We start from the raw sequence: 24102 nt of genomic DNA, 5'->3' as shown, positions 1-24102 counted from the left end.
ACATGCCCCCGCAGGTGCAGGCCGAGGTGCGGCGGCGCTGGCGGCGCTGCCGGTTCGGGGCTGCCGGGGCCGCCCCCCGGGACCCCCCGAGACAGAGACGGCGGGCGGGGGGCGAGAGCGGCTGCTGAGGGGGCGGGGGCCACCTTTGGGTGCTGGGGGGCACCTGGGGGGTACCTGGGGGTCCTGGGGGGTACCTGGGGGGCACCTGGGGGTCCTGGGGGGTACCTGGGGGGCACCTGTGGGTGTTGGGGGGCACCTGGGAGGGCACCTTTGGGTGCTGGGGGGTACCTGGGGGGTACCTGGGGGTCCTGGGGAGCACCTGGGGATGCTGGGGGGCACCTGTGGGTATTGGGGGGGGAACCTGGGGGTCCTGGAGGGCACCTGGGAGTGTTGGGGGGCACCTGGGGGGCACCTTTGGGTGCTGGGAGGTACCTGGGGGGTACCTGGGGGTCCTGGGGAGCACCTGGGTGTGTTGGGGGGCACCTGTGGGTGCTGGGGAGGGGCGATTCCTCAAGAGTTTTGGGTGTGGGATAGGGGGAGGGGGGGGTCTGGTTCAATTTGGGGTGAAACCCGGGGGATTTGGGGGTGGGGGGGGCACGGGGGTCGCCGGCTTTGTACCCTAAAAAAAAATAAACCACGTGACCCCCGGGGGCGCCGCCATTGTCTGTGTGTATGAACTACAACTCCCAGCACGCCCCGCGGCGCGGCGCCCGACGGCACGGGCGCGGACTACAGCTCCCGTGAGGCCCCGCGCGGGCGCAGGCGCGGAGCGCGGCGGGCCGCGGGCGCAGGCGCGGCGGGGCACCCCGGAAGCGGCCGGAGAGGCGGAGCGGCCGCGCCCGGCACGGCCCGGTGAGCGGGGGAGGGGCGGCGGCACCGGGTGGGGCCCGGCCGCCGCGGGAGGGGCGGGCCCGTGGGCGTGGGGGCCTCGCGGGGCGCTCCCCGGGGCGTGCGGGCCTGAGAGAGGCTTAACGGAGGGGACAGCGGGGGTCCTCAGGGGGGGATCCCGGGGCGCCCGGTGGCTCCGGCGGCGTCCCCGCGCTCCCGGAGCCCGTTAACGACCCCTCCCCACCGGACACCGGCGCCGCTTCTCCCCCCCTCCCTCTCCAAAACCGGGGTTCCCCCCCCACTCCCCTCCCGGGGCCCACGCGGGACCGGGACCCGCCGGGCCACGCCCCCTCCCGGAGGCCCCGCCCCCGCGCGCCGCCGTCCATATATGGGCATGGCCCGAACGCCGCGCGCTGATTGGCCGCCCGCCATGGGGGGTGTGGCCTCTGCCGGGGGTGGGCGGGGCGTGAGGAGGGGCGGGGCGTAACGGGCCCGGGGGGCGGGGCTTGAGGCGCGCGTTTGGGGGGGGCGCAGCCCCACGATGTCCCCGAGGGTCCCCCCGGTGTCCCCGAGGGTCCTCCCGGTGTCACTGAGGGTCCCTCTGGTGTCCTCAAGTGTCTCCCCGGTGTCCCCAAGGGTCCCCTCGGTGTCACTGAGGGTCCCCCTGGTGTCCTTAAGCGTCCCCCAGTGTCCCCAGGCGTCCCCCTGGTGTCCCCAAAGGTCCTACCAGTGTCCCCAAGTGTCCTAGTGGTGTCCTCGAGGGTTCCCTGGTGTCCCCAGTCGTCCCCCTCAGTGTCCCCAAGCATCCCCCCAGTGTCCCCAAGGCTCTCCCTGGTGTCCCCGCGGTGTCCCTGAGCGTCCCCCTGGTGTCCCCGCGGTGTCCCTGAGCGTCCCCCGCGTATCCCCAAGGCTCTCCCCAGAGTCCCCGCAGTGTCCCCGAGTGTCCCCCCGGTGTCCCCGCGGTGTCCCCGAGCGTCCCCGCGGCCGTCAACGCCGTCTCTCCTCCCTGGCAGGCCCGGGCGGCCCCGGCGGCGTGGCCGTGCCATGCGGCGCTGCCGATGGAGCCCAACGCCTTCCCGCAGCTGCAGCTCTGGTGCCCGCGGCCCTTCGGCACCTTCTCGCAGAACAAACCATGCACCACCAGCACCGCCAGCACCGCCACTGCCCCGGCACCGCCGCGCAAACCCCCGAGCTGCTGCCCCACCGAAAACACCCCCCCGGAGCCCCCTGAGCCCGGCCCGGCGGCGCCGGCGGCCACCGAGGACGGGCGGGTGCTGCTGGACACGTGGTACGTCATCAAGCCGGGCAACACCAAGGAGAAGGTGGCGTTCTTCGTGGCACACCAGTGCGGCGCCGGCGGCCGTGCCAGCACCATGAAGGTCAAGGGCAACTGGGGCAGCGACAGCTCCAAGGCCAAGCGGCGCCGGCGCTGCCACGACCCCAAAACCGCGCCCGGCTGGGCCGCCGGCGCCGGGGATGCCGCCAAGGGCGCCGCCAAGGACGCTGAGGGCGCCGGCAGCGCGCCGGATCTGCTGTCGGTGGCGGAGATGGTGGCGCTGGTGGAGCGGCGCGCGGCGCTGGCGCTGCACGGCCTGCCGCGGCCCGGCGAGGCGCCGGCGCCGCTGGTGCTGCTGGAGGCGCCGGGCGGCCCCGAGTGCCGGCGCGTGGCGGCCGCCGTGGCGCAGTTCGAGTCGCAGCAGCGGCGAGAGCACGGCGCGGCGAGGCCCAACGGGTTGTGCCGCGCCGGCGGCACCGGTGCCGGCGGTGCCGATGAGTGCGGCGCGGCGGCGGCACCCGGCGAGGTGCGGATCGCCTTCCGCATCTCCAGCGGGTGCGAGCCCCGCGGCAGCACCACCGCTGCCGCCACCGCACCGGAGCGGCCGCGCTTGCCGGGCGCCAAGGACCAGATCACCTGCGACCTGTACCGGCTGGTGAGCCCGGCGCGCGCCGGCGTGGAGCTGCTGCTGGCCGCCAAGGGGGACAAGGACGGCACTGACGAGGCGGCGGCGGCGGCAGCGTCAACCGAGCCCGGCGGCGGCAGCGCCGAGAGCGCCGCGTCGGCGGCGTCGGCGCGGGACTGCGCGTCCGGCTTCCACGTGGACGTGGTGGTGACGGGCGTGGTGGACCAGTGCGTGTTCTTCGGCAAGGACAGCGCCAAGCAGGTGACGGAGGAGACGGTGCGGCTGCCGGACGAGCCGCCGCCGCCCGGACAGCTCTTCCTGCTGCCCGGCCGGCCCGAGGAGCCAGCGGGCGGCGCGGCGGCGCCGGGCCGGGCCGCGGCCGGGGACCCGGCGCTGTGCCGGCTGTACCGGCACGTGTCGCACGATTTCCTGGAGATCCGCTTCAAGATCCAGCGGCTGCTGGAGCCGCGGCAGTACATGCTGCTGCTGCCCGAGCACGTCATGGTGAAGATCTTCAGCTACCTGCCCACGCAGGCGCTGGCTGCCCTCAAGTGCTCGTGCCACTACTTCAAGCAGATCATCGAGACGTTCGGCGTGCAGGCCACGGACTCGCGCTGGAACCGGGACCCGCTGTACCGCGACGACCCCTGCAAGCAGTGCAAGAAGCGCTACGAGCGCGGGGACGTGTCGCTGTGCCGCTGGCACCCCAAGCCCTACCACCACGACCTGCCCTACGGCCGCTCCTACTGGATGTGCTGCCGCCGGCCGGACCGGGAGGCGCCGGGCTGCCGGACGGGGCTGCACGACAACAACTGGGTGCACCCGGCCGGCCGCAGGGAGGACGGCAGGTGAAGGACGGACGGATGGACGAACAGAGCAGGGAGCGGGGAAAGAGCCGCGGAGGGATTTGGGGAGGGGGAGAAAAGAAAAAATGAGGAATGGAAAGGTCCGGAGTGGAAGTGTGGAACGGGGATGATGTGGGGTGGAAGGGTGGGGTCGGGGGTGGCGGTGTCGCCGGCTGGGGTGGTGGCCACAAGGAGGGTGACATTCCCCTCCAGGATGGAGGACAATGGGGACAGTCCAGTGGCGATGTCACCGGCTGGGGTGGTGGCCACAGGGAGGGTGACATTCCCCTCCAGGATGGTGTCCCCATGAGGATCAACCCAGTGGCAATGTCCCCAGCTGGACTGGTGGCACCTGGGGGGTGACATTCCCCTCCAGGATGGTGTCCCCATGAGGATCAACCCAGTGGCAATGTCCCCAGCTGGACTGGTGGCACCTGGGGGGTGACATTCCCCTTCAGAGTGGTGTCCCCATGGAGGACAATGGGGACAGCCCAGTGTTGATGTCCCCAGTGGGGTTGGTGGCCACACGGGGGTGACATCCCACGTCCCTGTGTCCATCCCGTATCCGTGTGTCCATCCCGTGTCCCCCATTCCCCCCCGTGTCCCCGTGTCCATCCCGTGTCCCTGTGTCCATCCTGTGTCCCTGTATCCATCCCGTGTCCCCCTTTCCCCGCCGTGTCCCCGTGTCCATCCCGTGTACCTCTGTCCCCCCTTTTCCCCCCTCTGTTCCCCCCTTTCCCCCCTCTGTTCCCCCTTTTTCCCCCTTTGTCCCCCCCATTTTCCCCCCTTTTTCCCCCTCTGTCCCCCTGTCCCCTCCCGTCCCCGCGTCCGTCCTGTGTCACCCCCGTGGGCGTGGCCTCCTCAAGCCCCGCCCCCCGCCCAATCCCCGCGCTCCCCGTCTCCCGCGCGGCCCCGCCCCTCCCTGGCCCCGCCCCTCGCTCCCCATTGGCCCGGCCCGGCCCGCCCCCCGCAGGCCCCGCCCCCGCCATGCGCCCGGTGCCGGCCGGGCCGCGCCGCTCCCGGGCCGCGGGTTCGAGTCCGGCCGCGGCCCCGGGGCCGGTCCCGGGACCGGGCCCCTCCCGGCGGCTCCTCCCGCGGCCCCCGCGCCCGGCCCGGCCGCTGCTGCCGCTGCTGGCGCTGCTGGCGGCCGCCGCCGTGCTGTTCCTCGCCTGGCCCGGCGGGGAACGCGGAAATGCCGCCCCGGTGAGCGGGGGGGGGTGCGGGATTACCGGGGGGGTTAACGGGGGAGGAGGGGCGGTAACGGGACCCGCCCACCCACTACGGGACCCCCGGTGCTCCGGGATCCCGTCTGGGGCGGGGTCAAAGGATGCAGCGTGGATCGGAGACCCCAAAATCCACCCGGGACCCCCAAAATCCATCCGGGACCACCAAAACCGCTCCGGGACCTCCAAAATCCACCCGGGACCCCCAAAATCCACCCGGGACCCCCAAAATCCCCTCCAGGACCCCCAAAATCCCCTCCGGGATCCCCAAAATCTATCCGGGACCCCCCCAAACCGCTCCGTGACCCCCAAAATTTACCCAGGACCCCCAAAACTGCTCCGTGACCCCGAAATCCCCTCCGGGATCCTCAAAATCCATCCGGGACCCCGAAAATCCATCCTGGACTCCCCAAATTCCCTCCAGGACCCACCATAACCCCTCTGGGACCCCCCAAATTCCCCGCGGGGCCCCCAAACCACTCTGGGACCCCCACACCCCCCCAGGACCCCCGCTAACCCCTCCGGGACCCTCCAACCCTTCCCCAGGACCCCCCTAACCCCTTTGGGACCCCCCAACCCCCCCAGGACCCCCCAGATCCCCCGCGGGACCCCAGCCCCCTCTCGGAACACGCCCTGCGGACCCTCCTGGCCCAGCTGGACCCCGCCCGGCTCTGGGGGTCCCTCCTGCGGCCCCTCCTGCACGAGCGGCTCCCGGGGGGGCCTGGCAGCCGCGCTGCCCGCCAGGTGAGACCCCCGGCACCCCCAAAATACAGCCCGGGACCCCCCCGGGACCCCCAAATATACCCCGAGACCCACCCGGGACCCTAAAATACAGCCTGGGACTCCCCTGGGACCCCAAATTCTAGACTGGGACCCCCAAAATACAGCCTGGGACCCCCAAATATACCCCAAGACCCCCCTGGGACCCCCAAACTCCTTTCAGAGACCCCAGATCCCATTCGGAGCCACCCAAATCCCCCCATACCCCCTCAATCCCCCCAAACCCCATTCAGAGCCACCCAAATCCCCACTAAAATCCCCCCAAACCCCTTTCAAGCCCCTCAAACCCTCCCAAAATCCTCTGAAGCCCCCCCAAATCTCCCCAAATCCCGTCCCTCGTGCCCCCCAGCACATCGTGTCCCAGCTGCGCTCGCTGGGCGCGCGCTGGCAGCTGGAGCTGGACGCCCAAAATCCCCCCCAAATCCCTCCGAAACCCCCTGAAACCCCCCCAGATCCCCCCCAAACCCCGTCCCTCGTCCCCCCCAGCACATCGTGTCCCAGCTGCGCTCGCTGGGCGCGCGCTGGCAGCTGGAGCTGGACGCCTTCGTGGCGCGCACGCCGCGGGGCGCGGTGCCCTTCAGCAGCGTGGTGGCCACGGCGGCGCCGGCGGCGGCGCGGCGCCTGGCGCTCGGCTGCCACTACGACACCAAGGCCCTGCCCGGGGACACCGACGCCTTCGTGGGCGCCACCGACGCCGCCGTGCCCTGCGCCCTGCTGCTGGAGCTGGCCGCCGCGCTGGACGGGCACCTGAGACAGAGGGAGGAGCAGGTGAGGGCACCTGGGGCACCTGGGGACAGGTGGGGGCACCTGGGGACAGGTGTGAACACGTGGGACAGATGTGCCAGAGGGGTGCCAGGTGTGTGCCAGGTGTAGCAGAGGTATGACAGGTGTGCCAGGTGCCCCAGGTGTGCCAGCTGTGCCCAGGTGTCACCCGTGTGTGCCCAGGCCCCCACGCTGACGCTGCAGCTGCTGTTCCTGGACGGGGAGGGTTGTGCTGGGTGTCACACAGGTGTGCCGGGTGTCACACAGGTGTCACCCAGGTGCCCCAGGTGTTCCAGGTGTCACCCGTGTGTCCCCAGGCCCCCGCGCTGACGCTGCAGCTGCTGTTCCTGGACGGGGAGGAGGCGTTCGAGGCCTGGAGCGACAGCGACTCGCTCTACGGGGCGCGGCACCTGGCCGCCAAGATGGCGGCGCGGCCGCACCCCGCGGGGTCAGAGGTCACCGCCATGGTCAGTGACCCCCGTGGGGTCAGGGGTCAGCCGTGGGGTCAGGGGTCACCACCATGGTCAGTGACCCCCGTGGGGTCAGGGGTCACCGCCATGGTCAGTGGCGTGGTGGGGACGCTGTCCCCATGGCCATGACCCTGTGTCCCCATGTCCCCCTGTCCCCATGGCTGTGTCCCACGGTGTCCCCACGCTGTCCCCTCTGTCCCCAGAGCCTGCTGGTGCTGCTGGACCTGCTGGGCGCCCCCGGCCCCGCCATCCACAGCCACTTCCCCCAGAGCCACCCCTGGTTCCTGCGGCTGGCGGCCATCGGTGCGCGGGGACAGTGGGGACGGGGAGGGGGACAGGGAGGGGACAGGGGACAATGGGGATGGGGGCAGAGGACAATGGGGACGGGGATGGGGACAGGGGGGACGGGGAGGGACGGGGGGGACACAGGGACTCAGGGGACAGGGGGGACAGGGGAGGGGACAGGGGACAATGGGGACGGGGATGGGAAGGACAGGGGGGACAGGGGAGGGGACAGTGGGGACGGGGACAGGGGGGACATGGGGACAGGGGAGGGACACAGGGACAGGTGGGACGGGGACAGCAGGGATGGGAAGGGGACAATGGGGACAGGGAAGGGACAGCGAGGGGTGACATTGGGACAGGGAGGGGACAGGGCTGGGGACACAGTGGAGGGGCGGGGACAGTGAGGGGACAATGGCGGGACGGGGACAGTGATGGCCTCATGTCCCTAATGTCCCCAATGTTCCCCATGTCCTCGATGTCCCCGTGTCCCCACGATATCCTCAATGTCCCCGTGTCCCCAACGTCCCCGATGTCCTCGTGTCCCCACTGTCCCCAATATCCCCGTGTCCCCGCTGTCCCCACTGTCCCCAATATCCCCAGTGTCCCCAATGTCCCTGATGTCCCCAATGTCCCCAATGTCCCCGCTGTCCCCAATGTCCTGATGTCCCCACTGTCCCCAATGTCCCCGATGTCCCCGTGTCCCCAATGTCCCCAATGTCCCCGCTGTCCCCAATGTCCCTGATGTCCCCAATGTCCCCGATGTCCCCAATGTCCCCGCTGTCCCCAATGTCCCCGCTGTCCCCCGTGTCCCCGCAGAGCAGCGCCTGCGCCGCCTGGGTTTGCTGCACGCGGCGCCGCCGGAGCCGCCGTTCTTCCGCCTGGAGCCGGCGCCGGGGCCTGTCGAGGACGACCACGTGCCCTTCCTGCGGCGAGGTGGCTGTCCCCGCTGTCCCCAAACTGTCACCAGACTGTCCCCAGTGTCCCCAAACTGTCCCCAGTGTCCCCTGGGCTCCTCAGTGTCCCCCCGTGTCCCTGATGTCCCTCTGGGGTCCTTCTCTTCCTGCACTGAGGTGGCTGTCCCAACTGTCCCAAAGTGTCCCCAGAGTCCCCTGGTCTCCTCAGTGTCCCCGATGTCCCCAATGTCCCCCAATGTCCCCCAATGTCCCCCTGAGGCTCCTCAGTGTCCCTGATGTCCCTGTCCCTGTCCCCAGGAGTGCCGGTGCTGCACCTGATCCCGACACCGTTCCCGCGGGTCTGGCACACGCCGGAGGACAACGAGGCCAACCTGCACCCCCCGACCGTGCAGGACCTGGCCAAGGTCCTGCTGGTCTTCGTGGCCGAGTTCCTGCAGCTCTGACCCCTCCGTCCCCAAAAAACACACCAGGGACACCCCAAAAACCCCACGGAAACCCCAAAAAACCCCAAACCCCCCAAATAAACCCCAAAAAACCCCCCAAAAACCCAAAAAAACCCCCCAAATAAACCCCAAGGTCCTGCTGGTCTTCGTGGCCGAGTTCCTGCAGCTCTGACCCCTCCGTCCCCAAAAAACACACCAGGGACACCCCAAAAACCACACAGAAACCCCAAAAAAACCCCAAAACCCCCAAATAAACCCCAAAAAAAACCCCCAAAAACCCAAAAAAAACCCCCCAAATAAACCCCAAGGTCCTGCTGGTCTTCGTGGCCGAGTTCCTGCAGCTCTGACCCCCCCCTCTGCCCAAAAAACACACCAGGGACACCCCCAAAACCCTACAAAAACCCCAAAAACCTCAAAGAAACACGAAAACCCCAAAAAAATCCCAAAGAAAGCCCAAAACCACCGGAATTCCGTTTATTGCCTGGATTTGGGGCACACCTGGGGTCACACCTGAGGGGGGGAAAAAGGGGTTAAGGGAGGGGGTTTGGGGGTCCTGGGGGGGGATTTGGGGTCCCCGGGGGGATCTGGGGGTCTCGGGGGTCTCACCCGCGTGGCCGAGGCTCTTTGGGGGCGCCGCTCCGGCCCGGGGGGGCTCAGCTGAGGGGTCCCCCCTGCGTCCGCCGGGGTCCTGCTGCCAAAACCTGCTGTGAGACCTCCCCCAAAAACCCAAATCCTGCCCTGGAACCTACCGGGACCCCCCAAAAAATCCCCTTTGGAACTCACAGAGAGACCCCAAATTTCCCAAATTCCCCCCGAAACCTCACCTGCCCCCCCAGCACCTGTGGGCCACCGACAGCCCCACTGGGACAAACGTGGGACCCCCTAAATCCCAAACCCTGAACCCCAAAATGCCCAAATCCCCCCAAATCCCCCCAAAACCCTCACCTGCCGCCGCCACGCCAGCGCCAGCCACAATACCAGCCCCGAACCCCAAACCCAGAACCCAAAATCCCCCCAAATTCCCCCCAAACCCTCCGAATCCCCCCAAATTCCCCCGAACCCTCACCTGCCGCCTCTGCGCCACCGCCAGCCCCACTGGGACAAACATGGGACCCCCTAAATCCCAAACCCTGAACCCCAAACCCCTCAAAAGCCTCCGAAAACCCCCCAAACCCCCCAAACCCCTCACCTGCCGCGCGCCGCCTCCGTGCCAGCGCCAGCCCCAACAACAGCCCAATAAAACCCTGAGCCCCAAACCCCCCAAAACCCCCTAAACTGTCCCAAAACCCCCCAAACCCCCAAACCCCTCAACTGCCGCCGCGCCGCCGCCGCGCCAGCGCCAGCCCCACGCCGGGCGCCAGCAGCAGCAGCGTCAGCGCCAGCCCCAATAACAGCCCCGAACCCCAAACCCTGAACCCCAAACCCCCCAAAACACCCCAAATCCCCCCAAACCCCCCAAACCCCTCACCTGCCGCCGCGCCGCCGCCGCGCCAGCGCCAGCCCCACACTGGGCGCCAGCAGCACCAGCATTATCGCCAGCCCCAATAACAGCCCCGAACCCTGAACCCCAAACCCCCCAAAATCCCCCAAATCCCCCCCAAACCCCCCAAACCCCTCACCTGCCGCCGCGCCGCCGCCGCGCCAGCGCCAGCCCCACGCCGGGCGCCAGCAGCAGCAGCGGCAGCGCGCAGAGCGCCAGCGGGGCGGCCCCGCGGCGCGGGCGGGGGTCGGCCGGGGCCGCCCGCACCTCGTCCCGGCAGCGCGGCCCCATGAAGCCGGGCGGGCAGGCGCACACGGGCCCCGAGAAGTGCGTGAAGCAGGTGCCGCCGTGCGCGCAGGGGTTGGGGGCGCACGCCCGGCGCGGCGGCGGCAGCGCGGCCCCGCGAAGCCCAGCGTGCAGGAGCAGCTGAAGGCGTTGGCGCCGTCCCGGCAGGTGCCGCCGTGCGCGCACGGGTTGGGGCTGCAGTCGTCGGCGTCGTGCTGGCAGCGGCGGCCCGAGAAGCCGGGCGGGCAGCGGCACAGCGGCGCCGCGCCGCCCGGAGCGTCGTGGCACTGCCCGCCTGGCGCGGGAGGGACGGGGGTAGCAAGGGGGGAAAAATGGGGGGAAAATGGGGAAAAGGGGGGAAATGGGGCGGAAAATGGGGGGGAAATGGGGGAAAAATGGGGGAAATGGGGGGGAAAATAGGAGAAAAAGGGGGGGAAATGGGGGGGGAAAATGGGGGGGAAATGGGGGAAAAATGGGGGGGAAATGGGGGAAAAATGGGGGAAATGGGGGGAAATGGGGGGGAAAATGGGGGGGAAATGGGGGGAGATGTGGGGTTAAAAAGGGGGGAAAAATGGGGGGAAAGGCGGAATAAAATAGGGGGGAAAGGGGGGAAATGAGGGATAAAATGGGGGGAAATGGGGGAAAAATGGGGGAAATGGGGGGGAAAATAGGGGTAAAAATGGGGGAAATGGGGGGGAAAATAGGGGTAAAATGGGGGAAAGGGGGGAGATGTGGGGTTAAAAAGGGGGGAAAAATGGGGGAAAGGTGGAATAAAATAGGGGGGAAAAGGGGGGAAATGAGGGATAAAATGGGGGAAATGGGGAAAACAGGGGGAAATGTAGGGTAAAATGGGGGGGAAATGGGGGAAAAACAGGGGAAATGTGGGGTAAAATGGGGGAAAAGGGAGGAAAACGGGAGGAAATGTGTTAAAAGGGGAAATGGGGGGAAATGTGGGGTTAAAAAGGGGGAAAAATGGGGGAAATGTGGGATAAAATGGGGGGTTTTTGGGTTTTTGGGGGGGCTTTTTTGTTTTTTTGGGGGGGGTTTGTGGGGTGGGGTTTGGGGTTTTTTGGGTTTTTGGGGTCTCACCGTTGAGGCAGTAGTGCAGGGGCAGTGATCTTTGGGGTGTTCTGGGGGATTTTTTGGGGTGTTTTTTGGTATTTTTTGGGGTCTCACCGTTGAGGCAGTAGTGCGGGTCGCAGCGATCCGCCCGGCGCTCGCAGTTGGAGCCGCGGAAGCCGGGCGGGCAGCGGCAGCTGTACCCGGGGCTCCCGGGGGGGCTCCCGGGGGTCCCGGCCCGGGGGTCGGGGGCGCAGGCGCCGCCGTTGAAGCACGGCCCGAGGGCGCAGGGCGAGGGGGGCACCTCCGGGAGGGGGTACAGGACCCCCGGGAGGGGCTCCGGGATCACCGGGAGGGGGTTGGGGACCCCAGGGATGGGCTCCGGGACCCCTGGGAGGGGGTACGGGACCACCGGGATGGGCTCCGGGACCACCGGGATGGGCTCCGGGACCACTGGGGGGGGATCCGGGGCCACTGGGAGAGGGTTCGGGGCCACCGGGAGGGGCTCCGGGGCCACCGGGACCACCGGGAGGGCTCTGGGACCACCGGGAGGGGCTCCGGGGCCACCGGGATGGGCTCCGGGGCCACCGGGAGGGATCCAAGACCTCCGAGACCCCCGGGCGCAGCTCCGGGAGCCCCGGGAGAGGCTCCGGGACCCCCGAGGGATGATCTGACATCCCCAGGAGGGGATCCGCCAGCACCGGCAGCGGCTGTGGGACCCTCGGGAGGGGCTCCGGTGCCCCCCGAAGCTGCTCCGGGAGCCCCGGCGGCGGCTCCGGGACCGGGAGGCGCTGTCGCGGCGGCGGCGAGGATGGGGACGGGGCTGCCGGTGTTGCCACCGCGGCCACCGGAGCCGCCGCCGGGGGGTCCGGGGCCACCTCCGGGGCCACCGGAGCCGCGGCCGCAGCCGGTGCTTCCACGGCCGTCACCGGTGTCGCCGCCGGAGCCGCCGGTGCCGCCAGGCTGTCGCAGCCGCTCCCGGGGCCCTGCGGGGACAGCGCCGTTACCGGGGCCGGGGGTCCGGGGGTACCGGGAAGGTCCCAGGGGAGTTCTGGGGATACCGGGGGGTCCCGGGGGAGTCTCGGGGGGGGTCCCGGGGGTCCCGGGAAGGTCCCGGGGGTCGCACTCACCGAGCAGCCGCCGCCGCTGCCGCCGCAGGCGCTGGGGGGGGCACAGGGACCCCGACACCCCCCTGGGGAGACAGAGGGGGCTCAGGGGGACCCCGAACCCCCCTGGGGGGACCCCCAACCCCCCGGGGGACAGAGGGGGGGCTCAGGGACCCCGAACCCCGCGGGGGGGATCCCGGGGTGGGGGGCTCAGGTTTGTATTTCGGGGGGGGGGACTCACCGGGGGCGCAGCAGCGGCTCCAGCAGCGTCGGGGGGCGCAGGGGGGGCGGGGGGCGCGGGGGGGGAGGGGCAGCGCAGGCGGGTCCCGAAGCGCAGCCCCCCCCCCGCCCCCCCCCGCCACGGCCCCCCCGGCCGCAGCCGCGGCCGCGACACCGCGCGCCCCAAAAGCCTCAAGGGGGGTCCTGGGGGGGGCGGGGGGGTCAGCACCGGCAGAGACCCCCGGGACCCCCCCGAGACCCCCCCCGAGACCCCCGGGCTCAATTGAACCCCCCCAACCCAAAAAATCCCCCCCAAAAATCTCCTTTTGTTCCCCACCCCAAAACCACCGGGTTGTGCCCCAAATTTCCTCCCCAACCCCAAATTTCTCCCAAATTTCCCCCCTCAACCCCGAATTTCCTCCCACAACCCCAAATTTTGCTCCCCCAGTCCCAAATTTCCCCTCCCCAACCCCAAACTTACCCTCCAACCCCAAATTTCCCCTCCCCAGCCCCAAATTTCCCCTCCCCAACCCAAATTTCCCCCCAGGCCCCAAATTTTGCCCCCAGCCCCAAATTTCCCCTCACCAGGGGCTCTGCTCTCCTCCAGCCGCCAGGACTCCACCACGAGCGAGACGCTGCCCTGTGGGGGTGCGAAATTGGGGGGGGGGCGCGAAATTTGGGGTGGGAGAAACGAAATTTGGAGGGAGAAACGAAATTTGGGGGGGGGAACGAATTTGGGGGAAGGGAATGAAATTTTGGGGGGGTGTCTCGTCCTTCCCTGTCCCTGGGGGCAGCTCAGGTTTGGGGGGGTCTCGGAATTTCGGAAAGGGGTCTCGGATTTGGGGGGGGTCCCGGATTTGGGGGGGGGTCTCGGATTTTGGGGGTGGGTCTCGGATTTGGGGGGTCTCAGATTTTGGGGGTCCCGGATTTGGGGGATGTCCCGGATTTTGGGGGATGCCCCGGATTTTTGGGGGGGGTCTCCGATTTGGGGGGAGGTCTTGGACTTGGGGGGTCCCGGGTTTGGGGGATGTCCCGGATTTTTGGGGGGTCCCCGATTTGTGGGGGTCCCCGATTTGGGGGGGGTCTCACCGGCCAGGGGAAGGCCACGGGCAGGTGCAGCAGGCGGGGGCTCCGGGCGCGGGGGGCGGCCGGGGGGGCTCTGCGCGACCCCCAGGCCGCAGCCGCGACCCCCGGGGGGGCGCAGGCAGAGCCGGAAGAGGAGGCGGCAGGAGGGGGGCCCCCGCAGGGACCCCCGGGACCCCCCCGCGCCGACAGCACCCGCAGCTCCAGGAGCCCCCGCGGGGCGCGCCTGAGGGCGCAGGGTTACCCAGGGACCCCCGGAACACCCCCAAAATCACCCAGGGACCCCCGAAAACACCCGCCAAAATCACCCAGGGACCCCCGAAAACACCCCCAAAAAATCCCCCCCCAAAAAAACCCCAAATTACCCCTGGGACCCCCAAAAACACCCCCCAAAATCACCCAGGGACCCCCGAAAACACCCCCAAAAAATCCCCCCCCCCCAAAAAACCCCAAATTACCCCTGGGACCCCCAAAAACACCCGCCAAAATCACCCAGGGACCCCCGAAAACACCCCCCAAAATCACCCAGGGACCCCCGAAAACACCCCCCCAAAATCACCCAGGGAGTCCCGAAAACACCCCCCAAAATCACCCAGGGACCCCCGAAAACACCCCAAAAAATCCCCCCCCAAAAAACCCCCAAATTACCCCTGGGACCCCCGAAAACACCCCCCAAAATCACCCAGGGACCCCCGAAAACACCCCCCAAAATCACCCAGGGACCCCCGAAAACACCCCCAAAAATCCCCCCCCCAAAAAACCCCAAAATTACCCCTGGGACCCCCGAAAACACCCCCAAAATCACCCAGGAGTCCCGAAAACACCCCCAAAAAATCTCCCCCCAAAATTACCCCTGGGACCCCCGAAAACACCCCCAAAATCACCCAGGACCCCCGAAAACACCCCCAAAAATCCCCCCCAAAAAACCCCCAAATTGCCCCTGGGACCCCCGAAAACACCCCCCAAAATCACCCAGGGACCCCCGAAAACACCCCCAAAAAATCCCCCCCAAAAAACCCCAAAATTACCCCTGGGACCCCCGAAAACACCCGCCAAAATCACCCAGGGACCCCCGAAAACACCCCCAAAAATCACCCAGGGACCCCCGAAAACACCCCCAAAATCACCCCTGGGACCCCCGAAAACACCCCCCAAAAACCCCCCTCCAATAACCCCAAATTCCCCCCCCAGGACCCCCCAAATTGCCCCCCGGCGCCCCCAAACCCCCAGGACCCCTCCCCAAATTCCCGGCCCCTCACCGGGGCGGGGCCGAGCAGCAGCAGGAGGAGGAGGAGGAGGAGGAGGAGGAAGGGCGGGGGGGGCGGCATGGCCGGGCCGGGTCCCGGGGGTCGCTCCGGGTCCCGGGGTCGCTCGGGGTCCCGGGGGTCGCTCCGGTTCCCGGGGGTCGCTCCGGGTCCCGGGACTTGCCGGGCTCTGAGCCCCGCGCCGCCCCCAGACCCATTTAAAGGCGCCCAGCCCCGCCCCCGGCCCCGCCCCAATCCCGCCCCCCAAAAAAGGGGCTCGGACTCCAAAAAGGGTGATTCGGACCCAAAACCTCCTCAAACGTGAGGATTCGGCCCCAAACGCGAGGATTTGGCCCCAAAAACGAGGATTCCTCCCCAAAATCATTGAAACCTGCAAATTCCTCCCCAAAACCCGCAGAATCCCCCCCAAAAGCCCCAAATTCATCCCCAAAACCTGCAGATTCCTCCCCAAAACCCCAAAATCGCCAGATTCTCCCCCAAAACCCCGCGCCAGCGCCCCCCACAAACCAGAGCCGTCCCCGAGCTCCGTTTCCGCCTTTATTCGCCCCAAAACGGGGCCGGACCCCCAAAACCCCCCCCTGAACCCCCCTCCCCCTCCCCCGGCATTCCCAGGAATTCGGGGTGCGTTCGGGGGCGGGGGGAGGGGGTTCGGGGGTCCCCTCCCCCACTGGCGCCCTGCGGGGCGGGGATGACGTCACGGTGACGTCACGGTGACGTCACTGCTGCTTGGAGCGCGCCCAGAGGCGCCCGGTGAGGTGTCCCAGGAAGGCCCCGGCCGGCGGCCGCCCCTGCGCCAGCTCGGCCTGGCGCTGCTGCTGCTCCTGGGGGCACAGCGCCCGGGGGTGCCCGGGTGAGTGCCCAGGTGTGTGCCCAGGTACCCCCAGGTGTGCCCCAGGTACCCCCAGGTGTGCGCCCAGGTGAGCCCAGGGGAGCCCGGGTGTGCCCAGGTGAGTGCTCAGGTGAGCCCAGGGGAGCCCGGGGGTGCCTGGGTAAGTGCCCAGGTGTGTGCCCCAGGTGCCCTCCCAGGTGACCCTGGGTGTGCCCAGGGGTGCCCAGGGGTGTGCCCAGGTGTGTCCGGGTGTGTGCCCGGCCCCACCCAGGTGTGCCCAGGGTTGTGCCCCCCACGTGTGCCCGGGTGTCCCCAAGGTGTCCCCAGGTGTGTGCCCCAGGTGTGCTCAGGTGTGCCCAGGGGTGCCCAGGTGTGTGCCCAGGTGTCCCCCAGTTTCCCCGCAGTTCCCCCCAGGTGTCCCCAGGTGTGCCCAGCCTTGCCCAGGTGTGCCCCAGGTGTGCTCAGGGGTGCCCAGGGGTGCCCAGGTGTGTGCCCAGGGGTGCCCAGGTGTCCCCCAGTTTCCCCCCAGTTCCCCCCAGGTGTGCCCAGGGGTGCCCAGGTGTCCCCCAGTTTCCCCCCAGTTCCCCCAGGTGTGCTCAGGTGTGCCCAGGGGTGCCCGGGTGTGCCCAGGTGTGTGCCCAGGGGTGCCCAGGTGTCCCCCAGTTTCCCCCAGGTGTGCCCAGGTGTCCCCCAGGTACCCCCAGCTGTGCCCAGGGGCCGCCCAGGGGTGTGCCCAGGTGCCCCAGGTGTGCCCGCACCTCCTCGAGGCGCGTCCGGCGCCGCTGGAAGGCCGCCAGGGGATCGTCCTCCAGGGAATAGTTCTGGAGCACGGCGCGCACGTCCTCCACGCCGCTGAGCGCGATGGCTGCGGGCGTTTTGGGGTGAAAAACGGAGATTTGGGGTCCGGGGTTTGGGGTTTGAAAGGGTTTGGGATTTGGGGGTTGGGGTCGGGGTGTGGGGTTTGGGGGCGATGGCTGCGGGCGTTTTGGGGTGAAAAACGGAGATTTGGGGTCCGGGTTTGGGGTTTTGAAAGGGTTTGGGATTTGGGGGTTGGGGTCGGGGTGTGGGGTTTGGGGGCGATGGCTGCGGGCGTTTTGGGGTGAAAAACGGAGATTTGGGGTCCGGGGTTTGGGGTTTTGAAAGGGTTTGGGATTTGGGGTCGGGGTGTGGGGACGATGGCTGCGGGCGTTTGGGGTGAAAAACGGAGATTTGGGGTCTGGGGTTTGAAAGGGTTTGGGATTTGGGGTTTGGGGGCGATGGCTGCGGGCGTTTCGGGGTGAAAACCGGGATTTGGGGTCAGGGTTTGGGTTCTGGGGGCGACAGCTGATGGGGGGATCAGGGTCAGGCAGATTTGGGTGAATTCTGGGAGGGTTTGGGTGGATTTTGGGTGGGTTAGGGTGGATTTTGGGTGGGTTAGGGTGGATTTGGGTGGGTTCAGGGGCTCTTCACCCACTCTTGAGGAAGGCAGCCAGGTCGTAGAGCGCCCTGGGTGAATTCTGGGTGGGTTTGGATGGATTTGGGTGATTTCTGGGTGGATTTTGGGTGGGTTAGGATGAATTTTGGGTGGGTTTGGGGTTTTTCACCCACTCTTGAGGAAGGCAGCCAGGTCGTAGAGCGCCCTGGGTGAATTCTGGGTGGGTTTGATGGATTTGGGGTGATTTCTGGGTGGATTTTGGGTGGGTTAGGATGGATTTCGGGTGGGTTTGGGGTTTTTCACCCACTCTTGAGGAAGGCAGCCAGGTCGTAGAGCACCCTGGGTGAATTCTGGGTGGGTTTGGATGGATTTGGGTGATTTCTGGGTGGATTTTGGGTGGGTTAGGATGGATTTCGGGTGGGTTTGGGGTTTTTCACCCACTCTTGAGGAAGGCAGCCAGGTCGTAGAGCGCCCTGGGTGAATTCTGGGTGGGTTTGGATGGATTTGGGTGATTTCTGGGTGGATTTTGGGTGGGTTAGGATGGATTTCGGGTGGGTTTGGGGTTTTTCACCCACTCTTGAGGAAGGCAGCCAGGTCGTAGAGCGCCCTGGGTGAATTCTGGGTGGGTTTGGATGGATTTGGGTGATTTCTGGGTGGATTTTGGGTGGGTTAGGATGGATTTCGGGTGGGTTTGGGGTTTTTCACCCACTCTTGAGGAAGGCAGCCAGGTCGTAGAGCGCCCTGGGTGAATTCTGGGTGGGTTTGGATGGATTTGGGTGATTTCTGGGTGGATTTTGGGTGGGTTAGGATGGATTTCGGGTGGGTTTGGGGTTTTTCACCCACTCTTGAGGAAGGCAGCCAGGTCGTAGAGCGCCCTGGGTGAATTCTGGGTGGGTTTGGATAGATTTGGGTGATTTCTGGGTGGATTTTGGGTGGGTTAGGATGGATTTCGGGTGGGTTTGGGGTTTTTCACCCACTCTTGAGGAAGGCAGCCAGGTCGTAGAGCGCCCTGGGTGAATTCTGGGTGGGTTTGGATGGATTTGGGTGATTTCTGGGTGGATTTTGGGTGGGTTAGGATGGATTTCGGGTGGGTTTGGGGTTTTTCACCCACTCTTGAGGAAGGCAGCCAGGTCGTAGAGCGCCCTGGGTGAATTCTGGGTGGGTTTGGATGGATTTGGGTGATTTCTGGGTGGATTTGGGGTGGGTTAGGATGGATTTCGGGTGGGTTTGGGGTTTTTCACCCACTCTTGAGGAAAGCAGCCAGGTCGTAGAGCGCCCTGGGTGAATTCTGGGTGGGTTTGGATGGATTTGGGTGATTTCTGGGTGGATTTTGGGTGGGTTAGGATGGATTTCGGGTGGGTTTGGGGTTTTTCACCCACTCTTGAGGAAGGCAGCCAGGTCGTAGAGCACCCTGGGTGAATTCTGGGTGGGTTTGGATGGATTTGGGTGATTTCTGGGTGGATTTTGGGTGGGTTAGGATGGATTTCGGGTGGGTTTGGGGTTTTTCACCCACTCTTGAGGAAGGCAGCCAGGTCGTAGAGCGCCCTGGGTGAATTCTGGGTGGGTTTGGATGGATTTGGGTGATTTCTGGGTGGATTTTGGGTGGGTTAGGATGGATTTCGGGTGGGTTTGGGGTTTTTCACCCACTCTTGAGGAAGGCAGCCAGGTCGTAGAGCACCCTGGGTGAATTCTGGGTGGGTTTGGATGGATTTGGGTGATTTCTGGGTGGATTTGGGGTGGGTTAGGATGGATTTCGGGTGGGTTTGGGGTTTTTCACCCACTCTTGAGGAAGGCAGCCAGGTCGTACAGCACCCTGGGTGAATTCTGGGTGGGTTTGGATGGATTTGGGTGATTTCTGGGTGGATTTTGGGTGGGTTAGGATGGATTTCGGGTGGGTTTGGGGTTTTTCACCCACTCTTAAGGAAGGCAGCCAGGTCGTAGAGCGCCCTGTCCTCGGAGCCGCCGTCCCAGCGCGGCAGCGCCAGCCCGTTGTACGGCTGCAGCCGGAACGCCTCGCGCCGCCAATCCACCACCACCACCCGCGCCGGGTCCCGGTTCAGGCACGAGATGTCCTGGGGGGGGATGCCCCAAATCTGGGAACCGCGCCCCAAAACCGGGAACCGCGCCCCAAAACTGGCTGGGGGAGGCCGAGCCCCACCTTGACGTGGTGGCCGTCCATGTAGCGCGTGGCGTCGCGGAACAGCCGGTAGGACACGAAGCCGTGTGGGTCGATGCTGTCGATCAGCGGGAACGCCGTCTGCCCGGGGGTTTGGGGGCAATTCAGAGGGTTTTGGGGCGCCCCGAGAGCACCCCCAGCCCCCTCCCGGCAGCCTGGTGGGAGACCCCCTCCCAAAAAGCCACGAATTGTCCCAAAACGCAGCCGGGTGGGGCCAGGGAGGGTTTGTCCTTCTTCAAGACCCCCATAAAAACACCCAAATCCCTCCCAACCGCCCAAAATTACTCCCAATCCCCCCAGAATTATTCCCAACCCCCCAAAATCTCCCCCAACACCCCAAAACCTCTCCCAACACCCCAAAATCCCATCCAATCCCCCCAAAACCCCTCCCAACCACCCAAAATTACTCCCAACTCCCCCAAAATCCCTCCCAGCACCCCAAAATCAACCCCCAAATCCCCTCCGAGCCTGGGGATGATTCTCCCCGCTCCTGCTCCGGTTTCGGAGAGCAATTTTGGGGAATTTTGGGCTGTTTGGGGGCCGTTCTTTTTCAGGGGTGGCTTTTCAGAGACCTTTTGGGGCGTCCCCGAACCGTCGAGCTCCCCAAAAAAACCCCTTAAATCTCCTTGAATCCCCCAAAAGAAACCCCAGGAACCCCCCGGAACCCCCGAATTTCCCCAAATTCCCGAAATCCCGCGCGCACCATGCCGGTCTCGGAGGTGAAGATGACGATCTCGTAGAGCGGCGCCAGCTGCTGCAGGAGGTGCTCGATGCCCGGGCGCTTCTTGAACCTCCAGCCCGTCACCAGCTGCGTTTTGGGGCAAATCCCGGCGCTTTTGGGGCTTTGGGAGTGCTGGAATTGGGGCTGGGGGCTCTTCTGGGGGGGGGTCGGGCTTCTCGGGGCGGGGGAATGGAGGAAACCTTGCGGGGTTCTGAGAGGTTGAAAGTGCCCAAAAGCCCCAAGGATCACCCCAAAAAGCACCCCCAAAAATGCCAAAACCCACCCCAAAAATGGCCCAAAACCTAGCACCTAGCACCCCCTGAGCTCGGGGATTTTGGGGGATTTTGGGGTTTTGGGTCTCACCGACCACTCGGGGTGCAGCAGCACCCCTGAGCTCGGGGATTTTGGGGGGATTTTGGGGGATTTTGGGGTTTTGGGTCTCACCGACCACTCGGGGTGCAGCAGCACCCCTGAGCTCGGGGATTTTGGGGGGATTTTGGGGGATTTTGGGGTTTTGGGTCTCACCGACCACTCGGGGTGCAGCAGCACCCCTGAGCTCGGGGATTTTGGGGGGATTTTGGGGGATTTTGGGGTTTTGGGTCTCACCAACCACTCGGGGTGCAGCAGCACCCCCTCAGCTCAGGGATTTTGGGGGATTTTGGGGTCTCACCGACCACTCGGGGTGCAGCAGCACCCCTGAGCTCGGGGATTTTGGGGGGATTTTGGGGGATTTTGGGGTTTTGGGTCTCACCAACCACTCGGGGTGCAGCAGCACCCCCTCAGCTCAGGGATTTTGGGGGATTTTGGGTCTCACCGACCACTCGGGGTGCAGCAGCACCCCCGTCAGCTCCAGCACCAGCGTGTAGGGCGGTTGGTAGTACGGCTCCCGCAGCGGGTCCGGCAGCAGCCGCGCGCTCGTGGGCTCGATGATCATCTGGGGGGCACAAGGGACCCCAAAATGGGGACAGGGACCCCCAAAATGGAGATAGGGACCCCCAAAATGGGGATAGGGACCCCAAAATGGAGATAGGGACCCCCAAAATGGGGACGGGGACCCCCAAAATGGGGATAGTGACCCCAAAATGGGGACAGGGACCCCAAACTCGAGATCCCTCCCCCCAAAATTCCCGCAGGACCCCCCCACGCTCATCCCCTTTCCCAGGCCTGGGCCACCCCAAGGTGACAAATCCCTGGGGGACACGCCTGGGACCCCCAAACCCCTCTGGGACCCCCCAAACCCCTCTGGGACCCCCCAAACCCCCCTGGGACCCCCCAAAACCTCCCCCCAAACCCCCCTGGGACCCCCCAAAACCTCCCCAAACTCCCCCCAAACCCCCCTGGGACCCCCCCAAAACCTCCCCAAACTCCCCCCAAACCCCCCCAAAACCTCCCCAAACTCCCCCCCGGCCTCACCTGTCTGTAATCCTTGAAGTATTTGAAGGTTCTCCGCAGGTGCCGGATCCCCACGGGGTCTGCGGGACCCCCGTGAGACCCCCGGGTCCTGGGGGGGCAGCGACCCCCCAAATGGGGACAGGGACCCCCCCAAATGGGGCAGGGATCCCCCAAAAGGGACAAGGACCATCCAAAAGGGGAAAGGGACTCCACAGAGGGGACAGGGACCCCCCAAATGGGGCAGGGACCCCCCAGAAGGGGACAGTGTCTCCCCCTCCCTGTCCCACCCCCCACAAAAGGGACCCCCACCCCTTTTGGGTGACACCAGGGCATGAAAGGGGCCGGGGGTGACACCGAGGTGACAAATGGCACTGGGGGGGTGGTGGCATTGGGGGGGGTGGCACTGGGTTGGGGGTGGGGGGGTGGCACTGTCCCCTCCCCTGTCACCTGCCCCGGGGTCACTCACCGCTGTCAAACTCATCGGGGATCTGTGGGGACAGAGAGGGGACAGAGAGGGGACATTGAGGGGACCAAAGGGACCCGAGGGGACACCGAGGCCATTTCACACCTGGGTGACAGTCGGCCCTCACGTCCTGTCCCCCCCGCGGGCCGTTGTCACCCCTTTGATGTCCCCCGGATGTCCCCGCGGTGGCAGGAAGGGCTTTGGTGACAAAAGTGACACCAGGGGTGGGGGAGGGACCGAGGGACCGGACGCCCCCGGGACCGCCCCTGCCCCGCTGTGCCACACGCTCTGGGGACAGTTTGGGGACAGCCACCCCCCCCGGCCCCTCACCTTGTCCCCGTGCTCGTCCACGGCGTTGCTGCCTGGGGGGACATTGGGGACATCGTCAGTGTCCCCTAGTGTCCCCCAGTGTCCCCAAATGTCCCCCCAGTGTCCCGGGGGCAGACTGGGACACCTGGGGACAGGCCTGGGGACATTTGGGGACACCCGGGGACACCTAGGGACATCTGGGGGACACCCAGGGACATTTGGGGACACCCAGGAACACCCAGGGAAACTCGGTGACACCCGGGGACACCCGGGGGACACTTGGGGACAGTCAGGGACACTCGGGGACATTTGGGGACACCCAGTGACACCCGGGGACACCCCTGTGACACCCAGGGACATTTGGGGACACCCGGTGGCACCCGGGGACACCCAGGGACACCCTGTGACACCCTGTGACACCCAGGGACATTTGGGGACACCCGGTGGCACCCGGGGAAACCCAGGGGACACCCAGGGGACACTCAGGGACACCCAGAGACACCCTGTGACACCCAGGGACATTTGGGGACATCCTGTGACACCCAGGGACATTTGGGGACACCCGGTAGCACCCGGGGACACCCAGGGGACACTCAGGGACACCCAGAGACACCCTGTGACACCCAGGGACATTTGGGGACACCCGGTGGCACCCGGGGAAACCCAGGGGACACCCAGGGACACCCTGTGACACCCAGGGACATTTGGGGACACCCGGTGACACCCGGGGACACCCAGGGGACACTCAGGGACACCCTGTGACACCCAGGGATACCCGGTGTCACCCAGGGACACCCACCGAACACGTAGAGCACGGCGGCGCCGCCGGTGGCCGCCAGGACCCCCCCCAGGCGCAGCGCCAGCGCCCGCAGAGACCCCCGGGACCGGGGGCCGGGGCTGGCACCGGCGTCACCCGCGTCACCCGCGTCACCCGTGTCACCGGGCACCTGCGGGACAGGGACAGGTGAGGGGCATGGGGGGACAGCGGTGCCACCCGTGTCACCGGGCACCTGCGGGACAGGGACAGGTGAGGGGCACGGGGGGACAGCGGTGCCACCCGTGTCACCGGGCACCTGCGGGACAGGGACAGGTGAGGGGCACGGGGGGACAGCGGTGCCACCCGTGCCACCGGGCACCTGCGGGACAGGGACAGGTGAGGGGCACGGGGGGACAAGTTCGGGACAGCAGGGACAAGAGGGGGACACGTCAGGGACAGGGGGACACCGAGGGGACACCGGGGGGACTCATCCGAGCGGCGACACCTGCGGGGTGTCCCCAGTCACCTGCGGACAGGTGAGGCCTGGGGACACTCGGGGGACACCCGGGGACGGTGTGGGACACCTGGAGACACCTGGGGACGCCCGCGCACACCCGCGGAACTCTCGGCGGCAGCCGCGGGGCCGAGGGGGACCCCCCGGGCCCGCCCCCGCCGCCATGGCCGTGCCCCCACCTGGCGCTGCCGCAGCTGCTCCCGCAGCACCGCGGCCGTGTCGGAGCCCGCGGCGCGGCCGCCGGCGGCGCGGCGGGGCCCGGCGGCGGCCCCGGGGGGCGGCCCGGGGGTCGCGGCCCGGCCCCGCCGCGCCGCCAGCGCCCCGCGGAGCCCCCAGGCCGCCGCTCGCCCCGCCGCGGACGCCGCCATGTTGCTGTACGGCAAAGCGCCGGCGCGGGAACGGCAGCCAATGGGATCCGCGCGGGAGGGGAGGGGAGAGCCAATCAGAGGTGAAGCTTGCGGGAGGAGGGCGGGACGGAGCGCTGCTTAGCCAATGGCGGCGAGGCGGGCGGCCAATGGTAGCGAGGGGGAGGCGGGGCTAGCGGCGCGGCAGCCAATCAGAGCAAGCGCTGGCGGAAGG

General features: G+C 67.1%; 4 protein-coding genes across 4 annotated transcripts; 2 read left to right on the top strand and 2 right to left on the bottom strand.

The window, feature by feature from the left end:
• The first annotated feature begins 2 nt into the window (after nt 1–2).
• On the top strand, nt 3–3674 carry FBXO46 (F-box protein 46). Its single transcript, XM_021545657.2, has 3 exons — nt 3–26; nt 763–852; nt 1842–3674. The coding sequence occupies exons 1-3, from the start codon at nt 3–5 to the stop codon at nt 3579–3581; spliced, it is 1854 nt and encodes a 617-aa protein (XP_021401332.2). The 3' UTR covers nt 3582–3674.
• Nucleotides 3675–4766: 1092 nt separating this feature from the next.
• QPCTL (glutaminyl-peptide cyclotransferase like) lies at nt 4767–8595 on the top strand. The gene is made up of 7 exons (XM_077789116.1): nt 4767–4777; nt 5412–5541; nt 6064–6345; nt 6657–6806; nt 7013–7112; nt 7911–8027; nt 8306–8595. The coding sequence occupies exons 1-7, from the start codon at nt 4767–4769 to the stop codon at nt 8449–8451; spliced, it is 936 nt and encodes a 311-aa protein (XP_077645242.1). The 3' UTR covers nt 8452–8595.
• A 1471-nt stretch (nt 8596–10066) lies between these two features.
• DLL3 (delta like canonical Notch ligand 3) lies at nt 10067–15011 on the bottom strand. Its single transcript, XM_077789115.1, is given in 10 exon segments — nt 10067–10308; nt 10311–10511; nt 11393–11728; nt 12205–12326; nt 12406–12467; nt 12623–12804; nt 13186–13240; nt 13690–13732; nt 13734–13909; nt 14943–15011. Coding segments are annotated over 10 exon segments (1488 nt in total).
• A 461-nt stretch (nt 15012–15472) lies between these two features.
• TIMM50 (translocase of inner mitochondrial membrane 50) lies at nt 15473–23891 on the bottom strand. The gene is made up of 11 exons (XM_077789114.1): nt 23703–23891; nt 23052–23199; nt 22274–22305; nt 21947–21968; nt 21502–21560; nt 20903–21022; nt 20071–20175; nt 19350–19448; nt 19107–19263; nt 16536–16642; nt 15473–15769 (listed from the first exon to the last, which is right to left on the bottom strand). The coding sequence occupies exons 1-11, from the start codon at nt 23889–23891 to the stop codon at nt 15665–15667; spliced, it is 1143 nt and encodes a 380-aa protein (XP_077645240.1). The 3' UTR covers nt 15473–15664.
• Nucleotides 23892–24102: the final 211 nt, after the last annotated feature.

Source organism: Lonchura striata, chromosome 31 (genome assembly GCF_046129695.1).
Source record: "Lonchura striata isolate bLonStr1 chromosome 31, bLonStr1.mat, whole genome shotgun sequence".
Taxonomy (NCBI): Eukaryota; Metazoa; Chordata; class Aves; order Passeriformes; family Estrildidae; genus Lonchura; species Lonchura striata.
This window is presented reverse-complemented; position numbering and strand designations above follow the sequence as displayed.